This window comes from Dryobates pubescens, chromosome 22 (assembly GCF_014839835.1).
Source record: "Dryobates pubescens isolate bDryPub1 chromosome 22, bDryPub1.pri, whole genome shotgun sequence".
NCBI classification, from domain to species: domain Eukaryota; kingdom Metazoa; phylum Chordata; class Aves; order Piciformes; family Picidae; genus Dryobates; species Dryobates pubescens.
Genome location: NC_071633.1, coordinates 13,500,501 through 13,523,297, shown reverse-complemented (window position 1 = coordinate 13,523,297; position 22,797 = coordinate 13,500,501). Strand labels below are relative to the sequence as shown.

The window sequence follows — 22,797 nt, the reverse complement described above, 5'->3', positions numbered from 1 at the left end:
GCTGAAGTCCAGGTAGACTAAAGAATTATTAAAGAATTAAACTATTAAAGAATTTTCTCAAGAAACTTTTGCATCAGTTTGAGTTCAGAGATGCAAATCCTTCTGTGCAGCAAAAACTTGCCATAAGAACACTTGCCATAGCTCCATGATAGCCAAGAATGTCTTGAAGTAATTTAACTTCAGTTACATGGAGGTGGTGGTGGTGTTCCCAGTGATTCAGGTGTTCTGTACTTGGTATTTCTGACTCTTCAAAGTGGCTGGTTTTGTTGCAAAGTTGTCTGGCCAATCACAAAGTTTTTCTGATGCAATTCCTAGTTTCAGGCCCTGTGAACCTGGAATTTCTCCTATAGCTAACATACAGCCCTTTCCCCCTCTCATTTTTGGATGGGAACTCTTGCTCTTCAAACCTGTTCTGTTAAGCTGCCTTGACAGTACTTGATCATAATTTTGTTCAGACACCATGTGAACACCTCGACGGCTTTCACAGAGTGGGATTGACCACATTTACCCTTGTGCCTAGCCTGCTACCACTGCTGATCAATTGACTTCAGAGTCCTTAATATCCTTATTGTTGTTTTAAATTCTGCTACCCTTGTGCTCAACCCTGATACTATAAATACATGAGTAGGAGTGGCAGACTTCTGTTATAAGCTGACATTTCTCTTCCTTGTATTTTGCTCTTAGGATATGTGTTTGAGCTATGAGGAACACTGTCTTATTTAGGCTAGAGGCAAAAGACTTCGAGACAGTCCTAAACCTTGATCACAAGCTCAGTGAGGAAAAGGGAAGTCAAGCTACTTATTGTCTTCTCTCAGAAGAAAAGAATTTCTAAAATACCCAGATTTAAATGCAGTGGATAACTTAATATGCAAATCCCTAATTTCATGATTTTGCATTTACTCTAATATTCTACAGTATTTGAAATAAGGTAGGGCTATTTCTGGCCTCCTAATTGGAAATCACAACAGTCTTCCTTGCAAATTGGGTTTCTTCTGCAAAAGTGCTGGTGATAAAAGGTGATGGAATTTTTTGTCTTCTTCCCCACAAAGTTCATTTATAATTTTCTCATGCTCATGGTATTATGGAGGGCTGAGAAAAGGGGGAGAAAGAAGTCTTATGCTATGCACTGCCAAGAGGTAGCTTCTGCCCTACCTAGTTTCTGCTTTGTTTCTTTACAGTCTTCCTTGGTAGGAGGTCAGGTGTCTTTTCTGTAGAAAACCTTAATTGAAAACCTCAGTGCCTGTGATTTTAGAAACAGCAACAGAAGCAAACCAAGCTTAGTACTTAAGTTGTGTTGTGCTTCCTCAACATTAGTTTCCTGTGGGATCTTCTGCTATCCTGAAGCTTTGTATTTGACTTCTTACTGAGCTCATTCTTGACAATGCACTGAAACTTTCAGATGAGCAGAGGAGTGTAAACGTGAAAATGGCCCTTTAACAAAGGGTTGTTAATAAGCATGTTTCAATGTTTGATGTTGCAAAGAGGTCGTTTAAAATTCATTCAGTGGTTTGTGTTGGATTTGGTTCGTTTTGTTTTCTTTTTCCCCTGGGTGGAACACCTTTACTTGGGTGTAGCTTGCAAGGTGGGTAGAACTGGTGATCATGAGAAGGCACTTTGGAAAGAAGGTCCCTGGAGGTTGCTGTCCTTGATGCAGACTGGAACTGCAAGTGAATTTTAAGGCCTTGATCAAAACAGTGGACAGGTTGGAAAGTGGCCATTATTTTAGCATTATTTTCTTAATTAGTAATAAGGAGCCTTAAACCTTATCAACTCTGTTGGTGAATGAGTGGTTGAAAACATAAAAAGTGTTTGGTTAATTAAAAAAAAAGGCACTGTTAATTAGCGGTTTCTTAGGTCCTTTTAGAGGCATGTTTAGGCAGTAACAGCTGGATTCTCCTTCAGTGGTTACAGTGGTGCTGCCCAAGTGCCTTGGATGGAAGCCCTTAAGCCGCAGCACTGCTGGCATTCAACCGTGGCAGAGCAGGGCCACCAGTTTGGTTTGTTTGCCCAAGCCAGCCCTGGGCTCTGGGTCATCTAGGACTAGAGCCTACGTGCTCTGAATTTCAGTTCCAGACATTTTCTGTTAGATCATCCTTCCTTTTTGCATGAAGTTCTGCTCCTTTGATGTGGAGCATCTCAGGAAAGCTGGCTTGACATGAGAAGTTACTTTTACAGTATGTGGACAACTGCTGATTTTCCTCAGGACAGACTCAGTTAGTTTTGTTATAAAGCTCTGAGAGCTGGGACTTCCTTGCAGAGCCCGCTTTGAAGGGCAGCAGGAAAAGCAAAAAAACCCACATCTCTTAAAAGTAAAAGACAGTAATTCTTTCCTGAATGCCTCAGAAAGCCTCCTCTAACCAGGTGAGGAGAGGCTTCTTAGAGTGGTTCTTTCGTCTGTCCTTTTCTGGTGGTGTTGCTTCAGAGATTTGATTCTAACATAGGCTGCTGTATATGTAAAGGTTTTAAAAGCACAGTGACAAGTGTGGCTTAGAGTTGTATTTTCTTAATTCAAGCTGGACACCTTTACCCCAATTATTCTTGCAACAGGAATAATTTTATGTGCTGGCATCTCCCTTAGGATATCTAGTCATGACTTCATATAGTGGGAGGATTCACCTTGGTCCTGTTTAAATTGTCACCTGCTGTCCTATGATTGCCTATTCTTCCAGAAGTAAAGTTAGTATCTGTTTTGCAATATCCTTTATTAACAGAAGGCCAAGAAATGTGAAAGTTTCCTACAGCTCAGCAGAGCTAACAGTTCTTTTCCCTAAACTGTCAAGATTTGGATGCATAATTGATTCTCTGCAGCTCTCAGCAGCAGACAGTTTCTGAACTGCCTGTCTTCTAGTGGAGCCTGAAGCATTCTTTCCTAATGAAGCTATTGGGTGAGGTGTGACAGCCATTTGCTTGGAACTATATATACACAATTGATGCTGAAATTATCTGTTGTTTGTCATAAAGATGTATTTGAAGAACATGCTGTTGTCTTTCTAGATAGAAGACATAAATTTAGAAACAATCCTATTTAATTTGATTGGGTTTGGTTCTTCGCCAACTTCTTTTCTTGGAAGTTTGTATCCTGTGAGCAAGTTGTGAAGCAGTTCTCTCTTGCTGTTTGATTATGCAAGGGGTTACTTTTTCAGCTCTCCAGTCAAAAGAGATTGTATGCCACAAACTCGAAAAGGCCAAAGTTTCAAACTCAATCCACATTTAGGCAGAAAGAGCTGATGAGGAGGTGTATTGAGCGGTCTTTGGTTTACGTTTTGAACAAGTCCTTATTCTTTATCGTTTTTCTTGTTTGGGAGTGGTAAATGATCACAGCTTAAATTGTGATAAATATAAGTTCTTGCATCTTGGCATGGGGGGAAGGTGGAATTAATGTGGTTTTTTCCTTTATCTGAAAAACTTGGGGGACCAACTGAAACAAGGTGAACTCACTCACTGGTGTAGTTTAAGCTTGCAAATTACTCAGGTGATTTGGGTTTTTTTTGTAACCACGTTTTTCTTCATGCTGCACCACATACTTTCACTGCCTTTTAATGACATTAGTGAAAGCATAAAATATGTGTAAAAATAAGCAGCTTAGATATTTTCTTTTCTCCTTCCTCTTTTTTATTGTTTATTTTCTGCTTGGGATGTTTTTTGAGGTGGTGGTCAGGCTTAGAAACTTAAGTCTCTTGGTGCAGAGAAGAATTGTGGCCAATACGTGCTGTAGGTCTTCAAAGCTGGCAGTTTTAAAGATAGCAAACAAAAGATTAAAGACCATTTGATTACAAGAGATCACAGTTTTGTTCTGTTGTGAGGTGACAATACATTAGCTTGCAAGCTGTTGCTGTCAGATGGTGCTGGGTGGTTTGAGCGCTCAGCTCCTGGGTTAGCTTGTGGAGTGCTTTATTCTTCCCTGCCGTGTGGCCATCACAGCATTTCATGCAGGCATGCTCAAGACAGAAGCAAGATGTTGTCTGATCCATACAGATCTCTGTGCTAAGTGGCAATCTGAAAGTAACCTTGGTAGAAAGCGAGAAGCTTCACTGAAAAATGTCCCTGCGATGCTGTTGCCAGGGCAACGGTGTCTGTTGTGTGTGTGCTCTGTGCTTCGGTGGAGTCTGGCTCCTACATACCGCAGTGTGGAAAAGTATTGCCTTCAGATGTGCCTCCCAGCCCCCACTTCTGGGAGGTTTGACGGCAGCAAAGGCTGATAAGGCCTCCCTTATCAAACTCATTCTTCCTATTTTGCTTTTAGTTTGCTCCTAGTTTGGGCATATTGCTTAATAAGACAGAACCATGCTGAAAATGGAAGGGATGCTGATGTCTTGCTGCAGCTCATGCTCTCTGTTGCTCCGCAGTGATAATCCAGGATGATTTGCAGAGGCAGGCAGCAACATAACAGTAGGGCAGAGTATGTCCTGTTTCTTGCTCTGCAGAGGGAGAGGAGCCTTTTTTTCTGTGACAGTAAGGCGGCAGTGATGAGCAGTGGAAGAAGGCTGGAAAAGATGTGTGCTGCACAGTGGAGGAGTGTTCAGAAAAGGGGCACACAGGGTACCAGAAAGGTGGATTGAAAAGACAGTTCATCATGAGGAGCCCTAATCTATGTCTCTGGGGACCAAGCTGGTTTTTCCAGATTTGTAACCACAAAATGTCAGCGTTCTCTTAAACCAAAATCATAATGGTAATAATAGTAATCAAAATATTCCCATCTGCTTGGTGGTGCTGTTTCTACTACTTTGAAGAGGGTGCTGGGGGAGTTCCATTAAGCAGAATCCCCTTCTGCAATTCCACCTGGAAAAGGTTATTTTTTCCCTTCCTCATATGTATTCTGCAGAACAGTTTGAGGTGTATGCACTTCTGTTCTGTGCTGGCTGTGCTTTAGTGGCAGATGACTGATGGGGACCAGGGTTGTGCATTAAAGAGGCTTGAGAAGCCAAAAAAAAATTCGTTGATGTGGAAGTGAAGTGGGAAATAATTTTCTGTAATTAATCTAAAAATGTGTTAGGCTGATGAAATGAATTTCAGATTCAGCACTCTTTCCTCCATTGCGCTGTCTTCCTGTGGGAACATGCAGACGCAGTAGGCTGGCGAGGCCCCCCTCTCACCATGAGCAATGAACACATCCTGCTTTGTAAGTGAACCTGAAAGAGTCACATGTCTCAGTTTGATGTAAGCTTTCACCTTCCCTATGCTCTGCAGTTCACAGGGGCTTTGAAAATTCTTTATGAATCAAAAGCCCCAGTTTTTGCTGCTGGCTACTGGGTTAATATTGCTGAATCCTAGAATAGGGCTCTGCGTAGTTTTATCTGTAGGTTATCTGAGTGAGAGAATGAAGGTGACGTGAGGAGATGTAAGCGACGTGCCAAACAATGAAGCTGTGCTTGGACAGCATCTGAGTGGAAGCCAGGGAAATAATTTTAATGCATTGCCTAGCTACTCTTTTTTTCCCCCTCCAAAAGAGCCTTTTGTTATCCAAGTGTATTTTTAGTCCTTTTTTTCTCTCTGGTCAACATTTCATTCATGTTAGTGTTGAATACGTTGTTCCATCAGTTTTCAAGAGACTGATGCCTGTAGAGATGGAAACAATTTTTTTAATTGCTGAGGCTGAGGTGAATGTTATTACCCTTCATTCTGACCTGAAAGAACCTTTTTCTTCAGGCAGTCTCATGAACAATTTAGCCTTTGATGTTTCTCAGCTGCCTTTCAGTCAAGAGGGAGCTTGCGTAGAAAAGCATGTGGAAAATAGTTCTTTTGAAAATGACTTTAAGAAGCATAATTTGTGCATTCTGTAGGTCACAGTCATACACCAAAGGTGTAGCCTAGTTTTGAGCATGTTCTTATTTCTGTTTGTTACAAAATTAGCAGTGCTTTCTGTACTTGGGAAGGTCCAAAATAGAAACTTAGCTTCTAAGTATGGGCTTTATATATGTTCTTACTGATGGTAAATTTAAAGATATGCTCAATGTGTTCCTCTCTGGGTAAATCAGCAGTTGTGGTCTACTTTCTCCTACAGACAGGATTCTTTGGGCTTTAATGAGGAATTGGGGAAGGGGAAGGAAAAATGGGGAAACAATATATGTGGAATTTTAAAAAGCCTCATAATTATCAGAAGTAGGATGGAAAAAGGGATGCACTTCCCCTTATTTTCAGTCCTTGTTCCCTTTCAGTTTTAGGAGGTATTTTTACCCTTGCAGACTACAGAGTAAAGTCAACCAGGAAAATCTGCAGAGTATTTTACTGCCTTATTTTCACTTATGAGTGATCTCAAACATACCATTTGCTCATTTCTGTTTTGAGACACTGAAAGTTTTCAGGGTTTCTGTAATGAAAATGGTTGTATGCTAAGTGCAAAGGCATAGTGATCAGAAATTAATCTATTAAACTGTTACATGAATTCACTCACAGGTGAAAAGTTTGTTGGGTTTTTTGGTGTGGGATTTTTTTGTTGTTTTTCCTTGGATAGTATAACATTCAAAGTAAGAGCAAGCAATTTAACTTAATTATTTTTCAGGTTGTGTTGTTCTAAAGGTATCATGATTAACTAAGCTCTCCCTTAACTAGTAAGTGTTCCAGCAGAAGTTTGAATAAGCAAGTTGCTTGACACTGCCATTCCAGCATCACTTTTTTGGCCAAGTACTTAGGAGTAAAGTGGTACTGTGTACTTTGGAACACTTTAGACATTTTTGAGGTGAAATGTGCTACAGAAGATGATTTCTAATACATTGAAATAGTTGCAAAATCAGATTTTTTTGTTTTTTTTATTCCTCTTCTTTCTTTGTTCTCTTCTTCCTGACTGTAATGGCTAAATACTTTTGGAGTCATTGGAAGCAACGTGCTTCAATTCTCATTGTTACTTGAAATTGTAGTAGCAGGGTAGCCATGCTGTTCAGATGCTACCTCCATTAAGAGGAAGTGGCTTGTATCTAGAGCAGATGTTGGAGAGACTTGGCAAAAGAGTAAATATTAAACCTCCATCGATGGACGTTGAAAAGAACATGATCTCAAGCTAGTGCTCTGTGTCCAGGAGTGATGTGTTGGCCAGAGAGCACTCGAGTCAGAACGGCAAAATCTCTGGCTGCTGGCAAACTCTGACACTCATGGTACTTGCCAATGTGTAAGCATCTGGTATGGGCATGAGTTCTACCCTTCACCTCCTACACAGGACTCTGGAGCATTAGTTCTCAATCTTTGGTACACAAAGACATTCATTGTGAGAGTAAAACACTTCTGAAGTTGATGGCCTAAGAAGTCAAGGCAGAGGAGGATGTGTTTTAGCTGTTGTGCAGTGACGCTTCACTTTAATCAGGTTTGAGAATATGCAGAAGGGGTTTCCTTATTGTTGTTCCTGTTTTTAGCTGGGCTGCATATGTCACTTTAGATGACTAAATGAATTCACCAGATTTCTGCAATAGAGAAAAGTGCTGCCTCTTGACTTCCATCTAAAGAGGGATGCCACTTCGAATTACAAATGCAGGAGAGGGTGGGTGTGTTTTGTAATTAGTGGTGAAGTCTGGTGGGCTGCTGACTTTAATACAACCTCTACTACCTCTCATCTGCTGCAGAAGTGCTGCTACCTTATTAAAAGATGTTAAAGCTCTGTTCTTCAGAGTTTCTCATTTTGTATTCTGTCTACTGGCAGACTGTTGTATCAGATGAAGCTGGAATTTTAAACCTGCATATTATTTAGGTGATATTTTATTAACTTAAAGGAAAATAGGCCTGTAAAGGAATGTCTGATTCAGTGTATTTCACAGTGACTATCTAGATGTATTAATTAACAAAAGTATCCCTGTCATCAGGAGTTACTTTGAAGTATTGATTCTTTTCTGTAATGAATATATAGTTATATATAGTTATTTGAAAAATGGTCCTGTCTGTCTTGATGACTCCTGTGTGCTGTTACAGAGCCACCCTGTGAGAATGAAAGGAAAAATATGATTTAACAGAGGATGGGAGCCTGACTCCTGTGCATGTGGGAATCTGGTAATCTTATGAGTAGCAGGAAGACTGGTAAATTAATGCAGGAAGCCATTGGCACTATCTCTGGCCTCCCCATCTTGTTTAGGTTAGGCAACTCTTGTAGTCCATATCAAAGACTCCTGTAAGCCATGATGCAACAAAATATTTCAGAATGAAACCTTATGGGAAACTTTGTGTAATTGCAATGGCAATGTCTGTGGTTAGAATTTCATTTGGAAGAAGCAAATAAACTCTTGGGATTGAAAGGGGCATTTTATATTGAAAACTGTATTACTTGTTTCTCAGTCGTTATTAAGGTGGAAATAAGAGATCTTAAGGGTTGTCACAACAGGTAGGAAATCCTCTCCACTCCCCTGAAACAAAACAAATTAGAAGACACTAGCTGTAGCCTGCCATGAGCCACCAGCTCCAATTAATAGGGATATGAAAAGAGCTGCAATGATATGAGTTTGCTCTCAAAGGCAAATACACCAATATTGTCAATACTAAAACATCTTAAATATGTCTAGTGCCAAACCATAAATGCTGGCAAGGCATATTTCACATTAGTAATAATTTCTACTTTGCATTTGGGGAAAAAGCAGAGGGACTACAGAGTGTAGAGATCCCCTTCTCCATTCCAGCATTTACTCAGCCTCTAAAGGGAAAAGCTTATAGACCAAGGCTGAGGTGTTTCTCTTTCAGAGTTTTGAGGAGGATGGCCAAAGCACTCTAGATTGTTGGGTTTGATAATTATTTTTCCAGCATGTCAGAGAGGTTTCAGAAGGCTGGTGTTTGCCTTGGTCAAAATAATGGCATGGCTGACATGAGTTTTGACCAATAAAGATTTAAAGGACAATAACACAGTTGCTTGTAGTGAGTATGTGACCATGGAAAATACCTCTTTTCAAACTAATGTGATACCTATTTTTTTTATGAGATGAAAGTTTGATAAATGTATCAGTGTCAAATGCAGATGTAACATACTTAGGTTTTCAAATGCTGATGCAATATAATTGAATTTCTGTCAGGCAGTAGACTAAACAGCGTAAGACATTCTGATCAGGAAATGATAAAGACACAAAATGACAACAAACCAACCCAAGCCACTAAGAAAGGGAAAAGACATTTAAAAAATAATAAATACAAACTGTCTGCAAGAGATCCTAGAAATATCACTGTAAATGGAAGTCTTTATTCAATACATGTGTTTCCAGTGCAGTCATGACTATTAGAAAACAACAGCAGGCTTTGGGCAGGTGACATGGTTTAACTCTTAGCTTCATGCAGTTGCTTGCACACTGCCCTGAATGGGATGGGGAAGAGGATTGGAAGGATTAAAAGTGAGAAAATTCATGGGTTAAGATGAAGGCAGTTTAACAGGTAAAGCAAAAGTCAAGCATACAAGCAAAGCTTGTTTTCACATGTTCCTATTGCTTTTGTCAGGTCAACACATTGAGTCTTTCTTTTTATGGGTACTTGCCCTTTTTTCTCCACAGCATCAGGATGAAAGTGTAAAATGTGATTGGTTTGCATGGAAAGCTGACCAAACCAGCTCCCATTCCAAACCAGTCTGACTTCTTGCTGTTTTTCCTTGCTGCTACACACTGAAAAAGTATTTCTGGTGAATTGGCCAGTGATGCTAGATAGTTCCCCTGAGAGATTCCAACTAATTTAGAGTCTATCTGTATATGTGAACAGTCTAAATGATTCTTTTGGGTATCCAGAAATATTTATTATGCTGTACCTGACCACAGTAAATTTTATCCGTCTCAGCCTTGCCCATTTATCAAGTTTTATTAGCTGCTTCTGGAGTTTTGATTCATTCTCAACTCTGAATGAATTCACATTGCAGGCCCTTTACTATCCATCCTGGTTCCTCTGTAGGTGCTTTTCAGTAATGTGTGTGATGTCTTTAACGTAGATGGAGCAAGGGATTCCACTGTTGAAAACGGGATCCCTCCTCAAAAACACAAACCCAGATTGCCACATGGTAAATGCCAGGTATTTGCAGTCAGTGCGCAAGCAGCGGTGAGCACTGAAAGTTGTTTGGTTTGGGGGTGTTTTATTCCAAAGGTATAAACAGCTCTGTCTGTGGTAGTGTTTGGAAATAAAAGTGAGAAAATTATTTGGTGTAACTCTGTATCAGTCAAACCTTTACCCTTCTATAACTGTAGTGATGAGATCAGAATAAGTTTCTGGTGAGCTGTAGTTGACAAATATTTTACGGTGCCTCATGCCAGTCTGGCACTGTATTGCTACAATAAGATTATTCATTTAAGAAAATTTGAGTACTGTGCCCAGTTCTGGGCCCCTCAATTTAAGAAGGACATTGAGGCTCTTGAATGTATCCAGAGAAGGGCAACAAGGCTGGGGAGAGGCCTCGAGCACAAGCGCTGCAAGGAGAGGCTGAGGGAGCTGGGGTTCTTTAGCCTGGAAAAGAGGAGGCTCAGGGGAGACCTTCTTGCTCTCTACAGCTACCTGAAGGGAGATTGTAGCCAGGTGGGGCTTGGTTTCTTCTCCCAGGCAGCCAGCACCAGAACAAGAGGACACAGTCTCAAGCTGTGCCAGGGGAAGTTTAGGCTTGAGGTGAGGAGAAAGTTAGTCCCAGAGAGAGTTGTTAGCCATTGGCATGTGCTGCCCAGGGAGGTGGTGGAGTCACCGGCCCTGGAGGTGTTCAAGAGGGGATTGGACATGGCACTTGAAGCCATGGTTTAGTTGGTTGGACTTGATGATCTTTGGGGTCTTTTTCAACCTTATTGATTCTATGATTCAAAAAGAGGGTCATTATATGGACTTCAACTAAGGACAAATTTGTAAGAACCTGTTGCCTTTTGAGTTTTGTTGGAGTCCCGTACAAGAGAAAAACATTCACCTATCCTTTTTGCCAAAATGCCAGACTTGACATGGCTGTCATAACCACAACTCCTCAGAAACTGGGCTTCACATCTCTCAAACTGTTTGTGTGGTTTTATCCCTGTCAGTTCCTTATATTGTGGTGGAAATCTCCTGCTTTGGAGCGGGCTTACGGGAGCAAGTGCATTTTCAGTTTGTGACGATTCCAGGACTATAGTCTCTTTATACTGTAAGTGGTTAAAGCCTTTATGCTTAGAGTTCTGCAGCTACTCCTCATCCACTGGCTTCTTCATCAAGGAAATATTTGGTCCTGTGAAGGACTGGCCTGATTTTCACCCAGTGGAGGCATCAGGAAATTGCTGGTGGCATCAACTGCAGATGATTGGTATTGGATGATATCCATTCCCAATAATGGATTATTAAGCAGAGTGGTGATGTGTATGATTTTGGGGAGAAAAGGTCATTTTCTTTTTTTTCCTATAGGCACTGGCCACAACACACATAGACAAATTCTTTGGATTAAAGTAGTGTGCATTTTGTTGGTCTTGTGAAACAACTCTTCTCACAATTAGAGATGTTTATAAATGGGTCATAAGAAAAATTGTCCCATAATGTGAATTGAATGAGCAGTCAGTGCATGCTTTGGCTTGTGCAGCGGGACACATCTCTCATCTTATTCTGTCCTTGTGGCATTTGATCCCCTGGCAGGACTGGGAGCCTTTGTACTTGAGTAGGCTGGTGTGCTCTTTGAGAAAACAAGAGAAGAAAAGGTCATTTGAAACTCGTGTGCTAGTACTGGTGTGAAAGAGCTGTGTCTCAAAGGTAGCAGAGATTGAAAGAGAAAGGAGTGGATATTGTGTGAGAGAGATGGTGCATAATAGAAGTGTCTTGAACTCAGGCAGCTGCTAGGTAAAAATAAACTGGAATGAGTGTGTGGTTTTAAAGAAGAATGCAGCTGAGATGAATGAATGGTTCTCCTGAACATGAATAGCTGGAGGTCCATTGCTGGGCTGCCCAGCTTGCCTGGTGTCAGACAGCTGTGGTTTGTTTTCCAGCCCTGGAAAGAGCAGATGTGTTCTGACCTCACTCTGGTGGCGCAGCAGCAAGGGTCTGTGACATTTTCTTCTGTCTACTCTTGTTCTACAGCTGTTTACTTGAGCTAATGGATGGGTTTCTGACAGAATACACTCTGGCTTACTCAGAAAAGTTCAAATCAGAACTTTGAAGGCTTTATGATTGACTGGATATGAGGACAGGAACGCAAGTAGTGTTCCCCTCTATCCTTCCAGTTGCAAAGAATGATGAGGAATACCTGGTTCTGAGCCTGTTGTCACCAGCAGAGTTTGGGATTTTTGATCATGGGTTGATCTACAGGACACCAGACCTAATGATGTCAGATGGGGTACCCCTGTCTCCAGAGCGGCAAAAGAATCATTGTACAGGAGTTAGGAGGTTGCCGTGAGGTGGGGTTGGTCTCTTCTCCCAAGTAACAAGCGATAGAATAAGAGGTAACAGCCTCAAATTGCACCAGGGGAGGTTTAGGTTGGATATTAGGAAATAGTTTCTTCCCTATATAGTTGTCAAACCAGGCTTCCAAGGGCAGTGCTGGAGTCCTCATCCCTGGAAGGATTTAAAAGCCATGTAGATGTGGTGCTGAGGGACATGGTTTAGTGGTGACCTGGCAGTGCTGGATTAAGGGTTGGACTTGTTGATTTTAGAGGTCTTTTCCAACCTAAATGATTCTATGATTCTGTAGTTCAGCTTTTTAACAAAACTGCCTTTTGCCTCAGACATGGGTTGTTTTCCTAATTCTCCCTTTGTGAGCAGCATTAAGGCTCAGTCTCTACATGAGTCATTACAAATGGTATCCTTAATTATCCAGAAGAGCTTTTCTATTCATTTTTACATTGAACTCTTAGCAAGTTTACCTTTTATTTCCAGCAAGCTTGCTGCAGAGAGTTGTACTGTTACTAAGTGCTGCAGATACAGGGAATCCAGCACTGATGAGCAGAGTTACATGGCACCCCAAAGGCATAAACACCATTTCTTTGGAGAGGTTAAAGAGCAGACAACAAAATTCTTGACTTGTTATTTTTATATGAGGCTAACCCTTATGGAAGCTGCATGCCTGTAGCTCTGCTGGAAAGTAAATGACTCAAGAAAACTCTGCCCTCAAGTTAGGGTAGTTGGTGTGTGATAAATGTGTTTTGGTGCCCCCTCTTCCCCCCCCCCCCCCGCCCCATTTATTTTGTGATATTATAGGAGTTGTTCTTAATGTGTTAGGGGCATTTTGACTACAAATTAAGTTGATACCATTTTTATTTTTACATGCCTATATGTGGGAGAGGGAGAGACAGTGAGGGTTGTGCTGGAAATCAGGCAAAGATTTGCATTCTTGAACAGCTGATAGTTAAATAATATTTCCCAAAGGTGCTGGGTCCAATGAGGGACACTTCAAAAGATATTACACAGTAGTGCTTCAGTCCTTCCAGTAACCTGCTTATTTCTTTCAAAGGACATAAAGTGTTTTGAAGATGAAATAGTGGGTTTTACTCTTTCCAGTGACAGTGTATTTGTGTACTGCCAGTTTGTGCAAGCAGCAGTGCTCGCTGAGGTCTAGAGGGCTGGTGCAGAAATGGAAGGTCAGTCCAGCTGTGCATGAAAGCTTCCTTGAACATTCAGTGATTTCTCTGAAAATTTGTCTTCCTACCTCCTGGTGCTAGGTGCTTAAGAACTGGCACATTCAAAATTTGATCATGAATTTGGATTTATTTCTGGAAGAAGCAAAAAAGCCTCTGCACTTTAAAATAAGAGTAGTATTTCTTAAGGATGTCATTGATAATGTTCTTTTGATAATACTGCCAGGTATTTCAGAGGCCTTTTTGAATGAAGGACAGGGTAGGTGACAAGCATGCAAACCAAAAAAATACTGTAAGGAGATTCCAAAAACATCTACATGCTAGGGAAAAAAAAAGGCTTCTAGAGAGTCAACAGGGTCAGGTCTCACATCAGTGAGGCCAGTTCCCTCAGGGTTCATCAAGTGATGGCTTGTTTTGAGGAAGTATGGCCCCAGCCATGGCCACACTACCAGCGCTTAGCTCCTTTAAGGGGGACTTTCAGGGACAGTGTTTATCTGTTCACAATATCCAAATAGAATACCCAGAGACTCTGTTGGCTGAGGGTATGAACTTTCTGAAGAGTGCTATTTTTCCTGTCAGCTCTACAAAAATGCACAGCTTTGGGCTATTGTGTAACCTTGCAGGCTGCGTGCTGAGTTCTCTGCAATTACGTCTTTTAATGCAGAATTGCAGGGAGATAGTTGCACTAACACCAGAGGTAGGGGAGAGCTCAGTTCCCACGATATGCACAGCTGATTGCTCTGTGGTTTTCTCCACCTTCACTCCAGAAAATATTCTAAAGAGTTTAAACCCAATGGACTGTTCAGTGTCAAGGCATGAGATATGCAGCCCAGATTCTGTTATACATCCATAAAGGGACCTTGGAAATGGTTTTGTTTGCTGGGTTGTCTTTTTTTTCCCAGTAGATTTTGCTGTTTTGTTGCCAAGTAAGGCTTGCTCACATGACTTTTATTCTAAGTCTATAAAATGTTGGATAATGCTATGTACTTTAACAGAATGTTTGCCTGCAATCATTGTTTATAACAGAATCATTCATTTCATTAAGTTCACAGTACTAGAAATTGGCACATTTGGGTAGGTAATGCTGACATTTGTATGCTGTAATGAACATTTTTCTTTTTGCTGTTTGCATGTAAAATAGCATAGGGAGCTTTTTTTGGCATGCTACAAGCTACAGTTCTTGACCTGAAAGCATCAGAATTACCTGGTGGTAAGGATGTGTATAGTGATGGCACAGGCAGATCAGTGTGTGAAGAGAGCTTGAAACATTTTGTTTCTGTGCTCTTAGCTTCTTTCATTTCCTCAGATAAAATGGGGTTTGTGGGCCTCAATTAAGGCCCAGAGTAAGCCCAAATAGATTTTCAGGTATTCATCTTAGGGCCTCTCATTCTACATGAGAGAGGCATAGAAACTGTAAGGAGCTGGGAATTGTGGCTGAAACAATCTAAATCAGAATCACTTTGAGAAAAATGGTGAAGAAGTTCCCCTGGGTAAAATGCACATCTGATGAAGATCCCATTCCTCCAGTTCATAGCTGTATGTGGACAGAGATGCCTGTAAAGTTAGCAGAGGGTTTTGGCCTCATGGGATTTGCCCTGCACAGAGGGGTTTGGGAGGATGTACCTATGAGCTCTCAGGGCTTGTGGCTCAGGTCTTGGTTAACAAAAATGGAAAATTTTGACTAGTGGTGCTGAGAGATTTGAAAGGGATGGAGCTTGACTTTGCAAGAATGAAAGATGCTTATACTTTCTGAATCCCAAAGAAGGGAGGCAACTGTCTGAAGAAGGATATGAGAACTAATTGGAAAATCTTCAGGCAATGGAGAACCAGCTGACCTTGCTGACTTGTAAAGATTTTTATCTCACTTGTCTTGGCAACATTCCTGTCATTCTACTAGAACCTAACCCCACTGGGTGTTCTTACAGGCACCTCAGCAACTTTTGTATTGTCCTCAGGTCTTCTGACAATGAGTGGGTTTTTTGTTGGTGGACATGGATCTTACTTTGTCTTGACATCTCAATCCATCTCAATTTGAGGCAGACAATACAGAGCTAAGATTTTCAATATGACCACACCTGCCTTCAAGTAAACTTTGTGTGTGCTGTGATGTAAACCTTCTGTGGGAATGCTGACTGCTTTAACAATTGGCTTTTCTTTCCTCCTTTCATTTTCATCCCTTGTGCCTCATCTCTTTGTTGCCAGCCTTATGTGGTTGTGGTGCTTCCCACCTGATGTTAAAAAATTGGTTGGCTTTTGGTAATGTGTTTTTGGGGTTTGTGTCTGTTTGTGGGAGGTTTTAGTTGTTGGATTGGCTTGAGGTTTCTTTATTTGCTTTGAAATTACAACTGATTCCATCTCCTGAAAGCACTTTGAGACCCAAGCTGCACCAACTGGAGAAGCTCAACTGCTTCCTTTTAGCTGCAAGAAGCTGTTCCTGGAAGCATGGTGCTCAGTGAGTCGGTGGATGGCATAGCATTTTCTTGTCTATGGTTGGTGTTACAGAGAGGGAACACATGCAGAGACTTGTATGTAAGTCAGTTGTGGTATGGTGGACACAAAGGCAAGATCTTGGAGTTGGCCAGCTGGCTTTTGGATGACTGCAAGACAGTTGTCAGGGCAGGATTTTGAATTATTGGAGGTGAGTGGAGAGGAAAGGAAAATGCTGCATGGGGAAAAGGCACTTTGTGTCTTGCACTACAAAAGTGAGGCAGGCTTTGAAATTAGTTTTGGGCAGGGAGGTCATAGATCATAACTCCAGAAGCTATCAGACTTGATGATCTCAAAGGTCTTTTCCAACCTGGTTAATTCTGTATTCTATTCTATATAGAATTCTAAAATTTTTCTTTTGAAAGTGACTCCATCTTGCTTCCTGTCTTTCTCCATGCTTTTAAGTGGCACATTAGCTTTTTGTCAGGTGTGTCATGAAGAAGAATGTTTTATTCCAGACCTTAGTACACAGGCTTCAGTTTAAATCCTACTGTGATTTTTTTTGCTGTAGTGGAAAGTAAAGCTATGTGCAAAACAAAAAGCCAATCACACAAGAACAAAAAATCCACCTTGATAGGATCAAACAGATCCTGGATTAGATCTAATCTAATCTATTATTAGATTGACAAGTAAAAAGTATTTTCTGAGCTATAAGACGCAGGGCTGCTCGCTTTTCAATTGATAGAGCCAGGAACACATTCAAAGTGCAGTTCCTGGTGAGGTTGTACTGGTTTGCTGCTGACATGTGTTGCATTAAGCTGCACTTAGTCTTCTGCTTGCCAAGGAATGTGACTAGGTTATCAAGATGCTCTCTTATCAATCAGGAGTCAAATGATCCAGAGGAGGAACACAGAGTTCCTGGTGAAGGATCATTGGAAGCAGGACAGCTTTGCTAATTAGATTCATTTTCTTTTCTTTTCTTTTCTTTTTTTTCACATCAGTAGGATTCTGCATACAAATGCAGTTGGACAGAGAGTGTCAAACAGTACAAATCATTGTTACGATACATTAATCAAGGGCATGGAAGAACAGCTCTGGGGGAGAAGATTCCCCTGTCTTACGTAAGCTTTGATCTGCAGTCTCTCGGTCACCTCGTTTCCTTCCATTAGGACTTCTGAGCCCAGAAGAAATAACATTTTCTGTCTTCTGACCCTGGCAATTTCCTCACAATGAAATTTGTCTAAAGGCGTGAGATGCCATGGTTTTTAAGGTCCTGGATAAAAGGGCTTCTGGGCACATACCTTCAATGGTTTCGTTCCCTTATATGACCACTGCCCTGCTCAGGTTCCCCTAGGGCTATGCTTTTGTGCAATTAAAATTTAGAAATGGTAGCAACTGGAGTCAGGATGCAACTCAAACATTGTGTCTTCATGCATCCTTAAGAATGTATTTTGTATGTCAGGCTCTTATCCCTGAAAAATGAGGGAAGTCTCTGTACCGTGGAATGTTGTGGGAAATAATTACACTGTAGGTAATTAACTCACAGAATAGGGAGCCAAAAATAAATGGCTTTGGGATCCTTTGTTGTACTGACCAGGCACCCTAATGTTGAGATGCTTGTATATTTTCATTCTGCAATCACCTTTGGTAGCCCAGCTCCCTGTGCCTCTCGCCTGCAGACCCCCCCTCATGCAGTCCCTCTGCTGCAGCACTGGGCTGACTTTGCCTGCAGTTCTGACTTGATATTTATCCTGATGGGTTGCACAACAGATCCTCAGTCAGAGCCCTGGGAGAAAAGGAAAGAAAAGAAAGAATGGCCTTGTGGTCAAGGTACTAGCCTGAAACATGGATTTTTATACACTTTGTCAGACTTGTTTTGTAATAGAGCTCAAAAGTCCCTTAGGGGCTGCCTGTCAAAAGGTATTTTGTCTCTTAATTACCTTTTGAAATCAGTGAGAGGTTGTGTGTCTAAATATCTGCATGAGTTTTGTCCTGGACATTTTTATTTACAGCCTACAAAAGAGGGAACATAATTTTCCTACCTCACAAGGCTGTGGGGGAGCAAAAGGGGGATAGTTAATCTCAGAGAAACCTCTGCCCTGGGTATAAGAGGGAGGCACTCTGTATTTACCCCCTTCTCTCTTCCCTGATAAAATCTCCTTCAGTACATAACCAACTCTTCCTAATAAGCACACACACATTGAGGTATGCACACCTTTCTTGTATGTATACATCTCTACACGCATTATTCTTTTTATACTTTAATACTATAAATACGTTTAAAAACCCTTCAAATACTTTTTTTTTTTTGTGTGTGTATATACATATTTATATTTTTATTACACTCAATCAATTTGTTTTTGTTAGGGCAGGGAGATAAGCAGATCTGCAGGCTGCAGAAAGCAGTTGATGTTTTGCCCAGAGTCAGTGGTTGTTGGGCTTAAGGACTTTCCTCACCATCCATGCAGCTTATGTCCTGACTATTTATGAATAATAAAATGCTGGTCCCTTGGCTGCTTCTCACCACATGTGTTAAATCTGGAGGGATGGATGGATCTGAACTACAATCATTGCTGGGTAGAAAGCAGCTTGCTAACATAGTTTGAGGGAAGAAACAATTTATCTGTGGTTGAAAGGACACGGATAATAAGGTAAAGAAGTTCTGGGTGAAATGCTCCTTAAGCATTCTTTTCCTGCCTCACAGGCAATTGTAAAGTGCTTTGAGATCATTTATAGAGAGCTCACAATATCCTTACACAACTCTCAATTTTTCCTGTAAACAGAGAAGAAACTGCCATATGAAATGTTTCTGTGGGGGGTCTTGTTCCTTAGGCTCACAGAAGGCTGCACTCCCTAGCAGTCATTGATTTGTCTTTAAGATGAGTGATTTTTTTTTTCCAATTAAAATAGAATGTAAAAATATTGCCCAATTAGAAAGCATTATAGTGTGTTTATAAGTACCCTTGAATGTACTTATCCACTGGGAGCATGCAGATGTCTGTTGGAATTTAATTTCTCTGCAGCATGTTGGGGGTGGGGACAGAAGAGAAGTAGCCAGAAAATTATGGCTGCTGCAGTAAATACCAGGCTTCTCCCAGTGACCTGTGCTGACTGCAGAGTTTATTACATCTAATGCAAGCATAAAACATCTGCTCAGCGATGCTGTTCTCCAGCTGCTCTGTATTGGTACCAGCAAATTATGTGTTCTGGGCTGTTTGTTTCCTGTTGAGGGGAGTCACGAGGAAAAGGAGGTGTCACATTTTAAAGCTTGTGGTAAAAAAGTTGTTATGAAATACCTTCAAGGCTCTTTAAGCACTGCCAGCCTTGCTTCACCTCAGTAGTGTGATCCCTCCTGAGCTCCAGAGTCATAGGTGTCCAGGCCAGCAGGAATCCCGTGGGTGGATGATGTAGCCTCTAGCAGGCAGCATGGATGATGAGTAAGGCTGTTGTTTCAGAAAGCTAACTTTAGAGCCCCCTAAGGGTGTGTTTGACTGATTTCCTACAGGAAACTCCAAATAAGTGTTGGCAGGTGGTGACACCCTGTGCTAAGGCAGAGGTGGTGAACCTGGTGCTCTCAGTCTAGCACATTCTTCTTTGGAGCATGGCACTGCTGCTACCATGTGGTGTGTGCTGTGCTTCCATGGGGCCATCAAAGGTGAATCCAGGACACTGCCTTCAGAAGCTTGCCGCTGAGTTTCGTTTCAGCTGTTAGCAAAGCTGGCACTTGCACTGAGGTGGCTTTCACCCATCCCAAGGGTGTGCAGCAGCACTACTTATGGTGCTTTGCAGTGTGTTTTACACCATCAGGCCTCAGCTGCAGTGAGTGGATTTGCATGCCATACTGCCTCTGAGTGGCTGTCATGGGGGCAATGCCCCAGAGAGGGCCAGTCTCTGCCATACAGCAATTCCTGGTCTGGTTGGTATCCAGAGCAGTTTGACTGACTCCCTTACAACCTGGTAAGGTGGGTCTGAGCAGTAGGCAGAATCCCAGCTATATGAACAGAGTACAAAGCTGTTTGGGGACACCAACCTTCTTTTATCTGGTTTCCAGGCTCTGTAGTTGCTGCTATTGTATACAGGAAGAAAACGCTTTGAGTCAGGGGATGTTTTATATTCTACACATCTTATTTGTTTGGTTTGGGGTTTTGGGGGGTGGGGTTGTGTTTTGTTTGATTATTTGTTTTGTGGTTTTTTGGTTGTGTGGTGTTTCTGAAGGGTTTCCTGGCAGTAAGTACAAACCACCAACCGAGCAGCTCTTTTGTACCAATGCTTTTGAACCTGTGCCTGTGTTAGTGTATTCCCTGGGGAAGCAGCTGAGATAGGATTATTCACACCTCTGGTAACGTTTATTTATTTTATTAGCAGCAGCTTCAGTTTCTCAAATTTTCAGCACTTGGTGAAGATGCAGAATTTGCTTTTTTGCTAGAAAGCCTTTACATGTGTTTCCATGTGTGGATCTTGTTTCCATGGCATCAGCCATTAAGCTGGAGAAGCATTGGTGGGAGCATTAACCAGTGAAGAGGCATTAGGAAGCAGCCCTGCTCCTGTGTAAGGCTCTGACTTGTGGTGAGGATAATGATATAGGATGTACTGAGGGGTTCTCTATTTTAACAGTCAGGGGTTAAAGTTTGCCCCTCTGAAATACTGTGGAGTAGAAGATTTGATGCAGCCTTGCTATTTAATACACTTGCAAAGGCATTGCTTTTCCTGCTGTTTTATCTTGGATTTTTCTCAAGATGAGGCTGTGCTGTGACTTGAATTATTTTTCCTGCCTTGTTTTCCCAAATGCTTTAATACCCTGGCTAAGCTCCTCTATCCTAAAGAGTCTGTTTTGTCTTCCTTGCCATTGTTTTGTTAGGTAGGCACTGTCCCACTTACGGTGTGGCTATGTTGTGAGAAGCAGTGTTCGCAGTATTTAGTTGTAGCACAGTTGCTCAAACCCAGTCTGTGTGTCAGCCTTGGGTATCTCTTTTCTACCAAATACTCGAGCACAAGGAGCTGAGTACAAGGACTGTTTTGTTAACTTCTGTGGTTTTATGTGGTGCAGACACTGAGGTGATTGTAGCAGTTTCTCTGGCCATAAACCCAATAAAGTTATGCATGCATAAAACCCTATAAAATGTTGATGGTGTGGACTTGTATTTTTTTTTTTTCAATATAATTGAGCATATACTTCTGGTTTATATTTTATCATTGCAAATGTACTTTGAAGAAGCAGAAGAATGTGCTTATTAATTTTATCCAGCTCAGTAGTTCGTGTAATGGGCAAGTAGGTGTAAGACAGTGAACCAGAGACAGGATTTTGAGGGGATTGCTTGTGTTTTAATTTAGAACTTGAGGGCACTCAGCAGAGTAACCTTGTGTAAGATGATGTCCCTTACGTCAGACCGTTATGCCAGCAGTGACATTGTGAAATAATTCAATGGGGAAGATGAGCCCTTGCGGTAGGGCAGCAGGCTGCTCTCTGTGCTTGGATTACCATCATTTGTGAAGAACTTTTGAAAGCTTAATGAGTTCTACTATGTGATAGATGCTAACGCAACTTAAACACGTGCCATGCTCACAGCAGCTGCAAAGAAAACACACTGTGAGTTTGCTCTGAAAAGAAAGTCGTAACTGATTTCCATCCCTAATGAGCTGGGAAGAAAATGTTTCCATTAGTTTCTTTCTTTTCTTCTGCAGCTTTTCAAAATTCAACCAGCCTGCTGCTAACAGCAAAGTTGAGTTCTGGGGTGTTTTTTCAGCATTCTAGACAAATGACCCCAGGGATCATATCACTTCATGTTTATCACACTAAGCCTGTATACTCTGTATAACACAGCCTGAATACTGCCTGTGCAGTTCTTCAGGGATCACCTGGAAAAACAGCTTGGAGAAGAGAAATGGAAATCTTCATCACCCTTTGGATTTGCAGTATGGCTCTGATCTTGCAAAGGTTTAATCTACATTTGGTCTGTGCTCGTGAATAGCCTTGCTGGATGTTTGTCTAGGGTGTGATGTTTTGCAGCTTTGTGGCCAGTCTTGCTCCTAAGGATTGAAATACCAGTGGTGGCTGCATTGTGAGGAGAAATTGCCTGTTTATTAACAAAACAAACGTACCTCCCTGCCACCAAGCCCTTGAGTAAGAATACAAATGAAGTTTTGTTTAGAATTGAGAGGACATCAACCTTGATTTTGCATCCTACAAATTGTAGTTGTTTGTGTCAGGTTATTTTTAATTTCCTGCCATAACTGTGGTTGTCTTCCTACTGGCAAGGGGGTTCTCTTACTCATTCATGTTTCTTTTTCAGGTCGCGTGTGGCTCAGAGCATAATCTGGCAGTAGTTGGTAAGTAGCTTAATTTTATATCAAATCCTCTCACCTTTTTTTCACTTTTAAGTTCCACAAGATGAAAGAAAAGCATAGACAGCAAATATACTGGGTGATTAAGGGCATTGTGTGCAGCTGAAAGGAGGAAAGTAACATACAGATGTGGAGGAGGAAGAGGAGAAACCAGTAGCATAAGTGGTGATGACAGAAAGGTGCCCTTGTTGGCCAGCCCCTGTAAGGAGAGAAGGGTTGATGGATGTAGCAGCAAAATATATTTGCAAAGTGCTATGGCCTGTTTTAGAATGGAGCCATTGCAACGATTCAAGCTGCAGGTTCAAAGTGGCATCTAAGCTTGAAGCTGGTCAAAAGTGTCTTTAACATGGAAATTTTCAATGAGAAAAAAGCCCTGGCTCTTTTGTTGTTCAAATATTGGAAAGTCTTCAAAATGTCAGTCAGTGGTAGTTAGGTCAGGTTCTTTAGTGCATCTTAGCATAATGAAGCTGTTGTAATAATGATGAAAGTACAAGGAAGCTAATGTCAGGGGCAGAACTGAATTTTGTGTACTAATTCCAGGAACAATCAGATTCTTGCTTCCAAGTGATGAGTTGATAACTGGAGT

At 41.4% G+C, this 22,797-nt stretch overlaps 1 protein-coding gene across 1 annotated transcript in view; it reads left to right on the top strand.

The window, feature by feature from the left end:
* The window catches only part of SERGEF (secretion regulating guanine nucleotide exchange factor), a 138,281-nt gene that overhangs the window by 57,784 nt on the left and 57,700 nt on the right, over positions 1-22,797 (top strand). Inside the window, exon 10 of the mRNA XM_054171789.1 lies at positions 22,160-22,196. Coding sequence (XP_054027764.1) covers positions 22,160-22,196 — 37 coding nt within the window. The remainder of the gene's footprint in view (positions 1-22,159; positions 22,197-22,797) is intronic.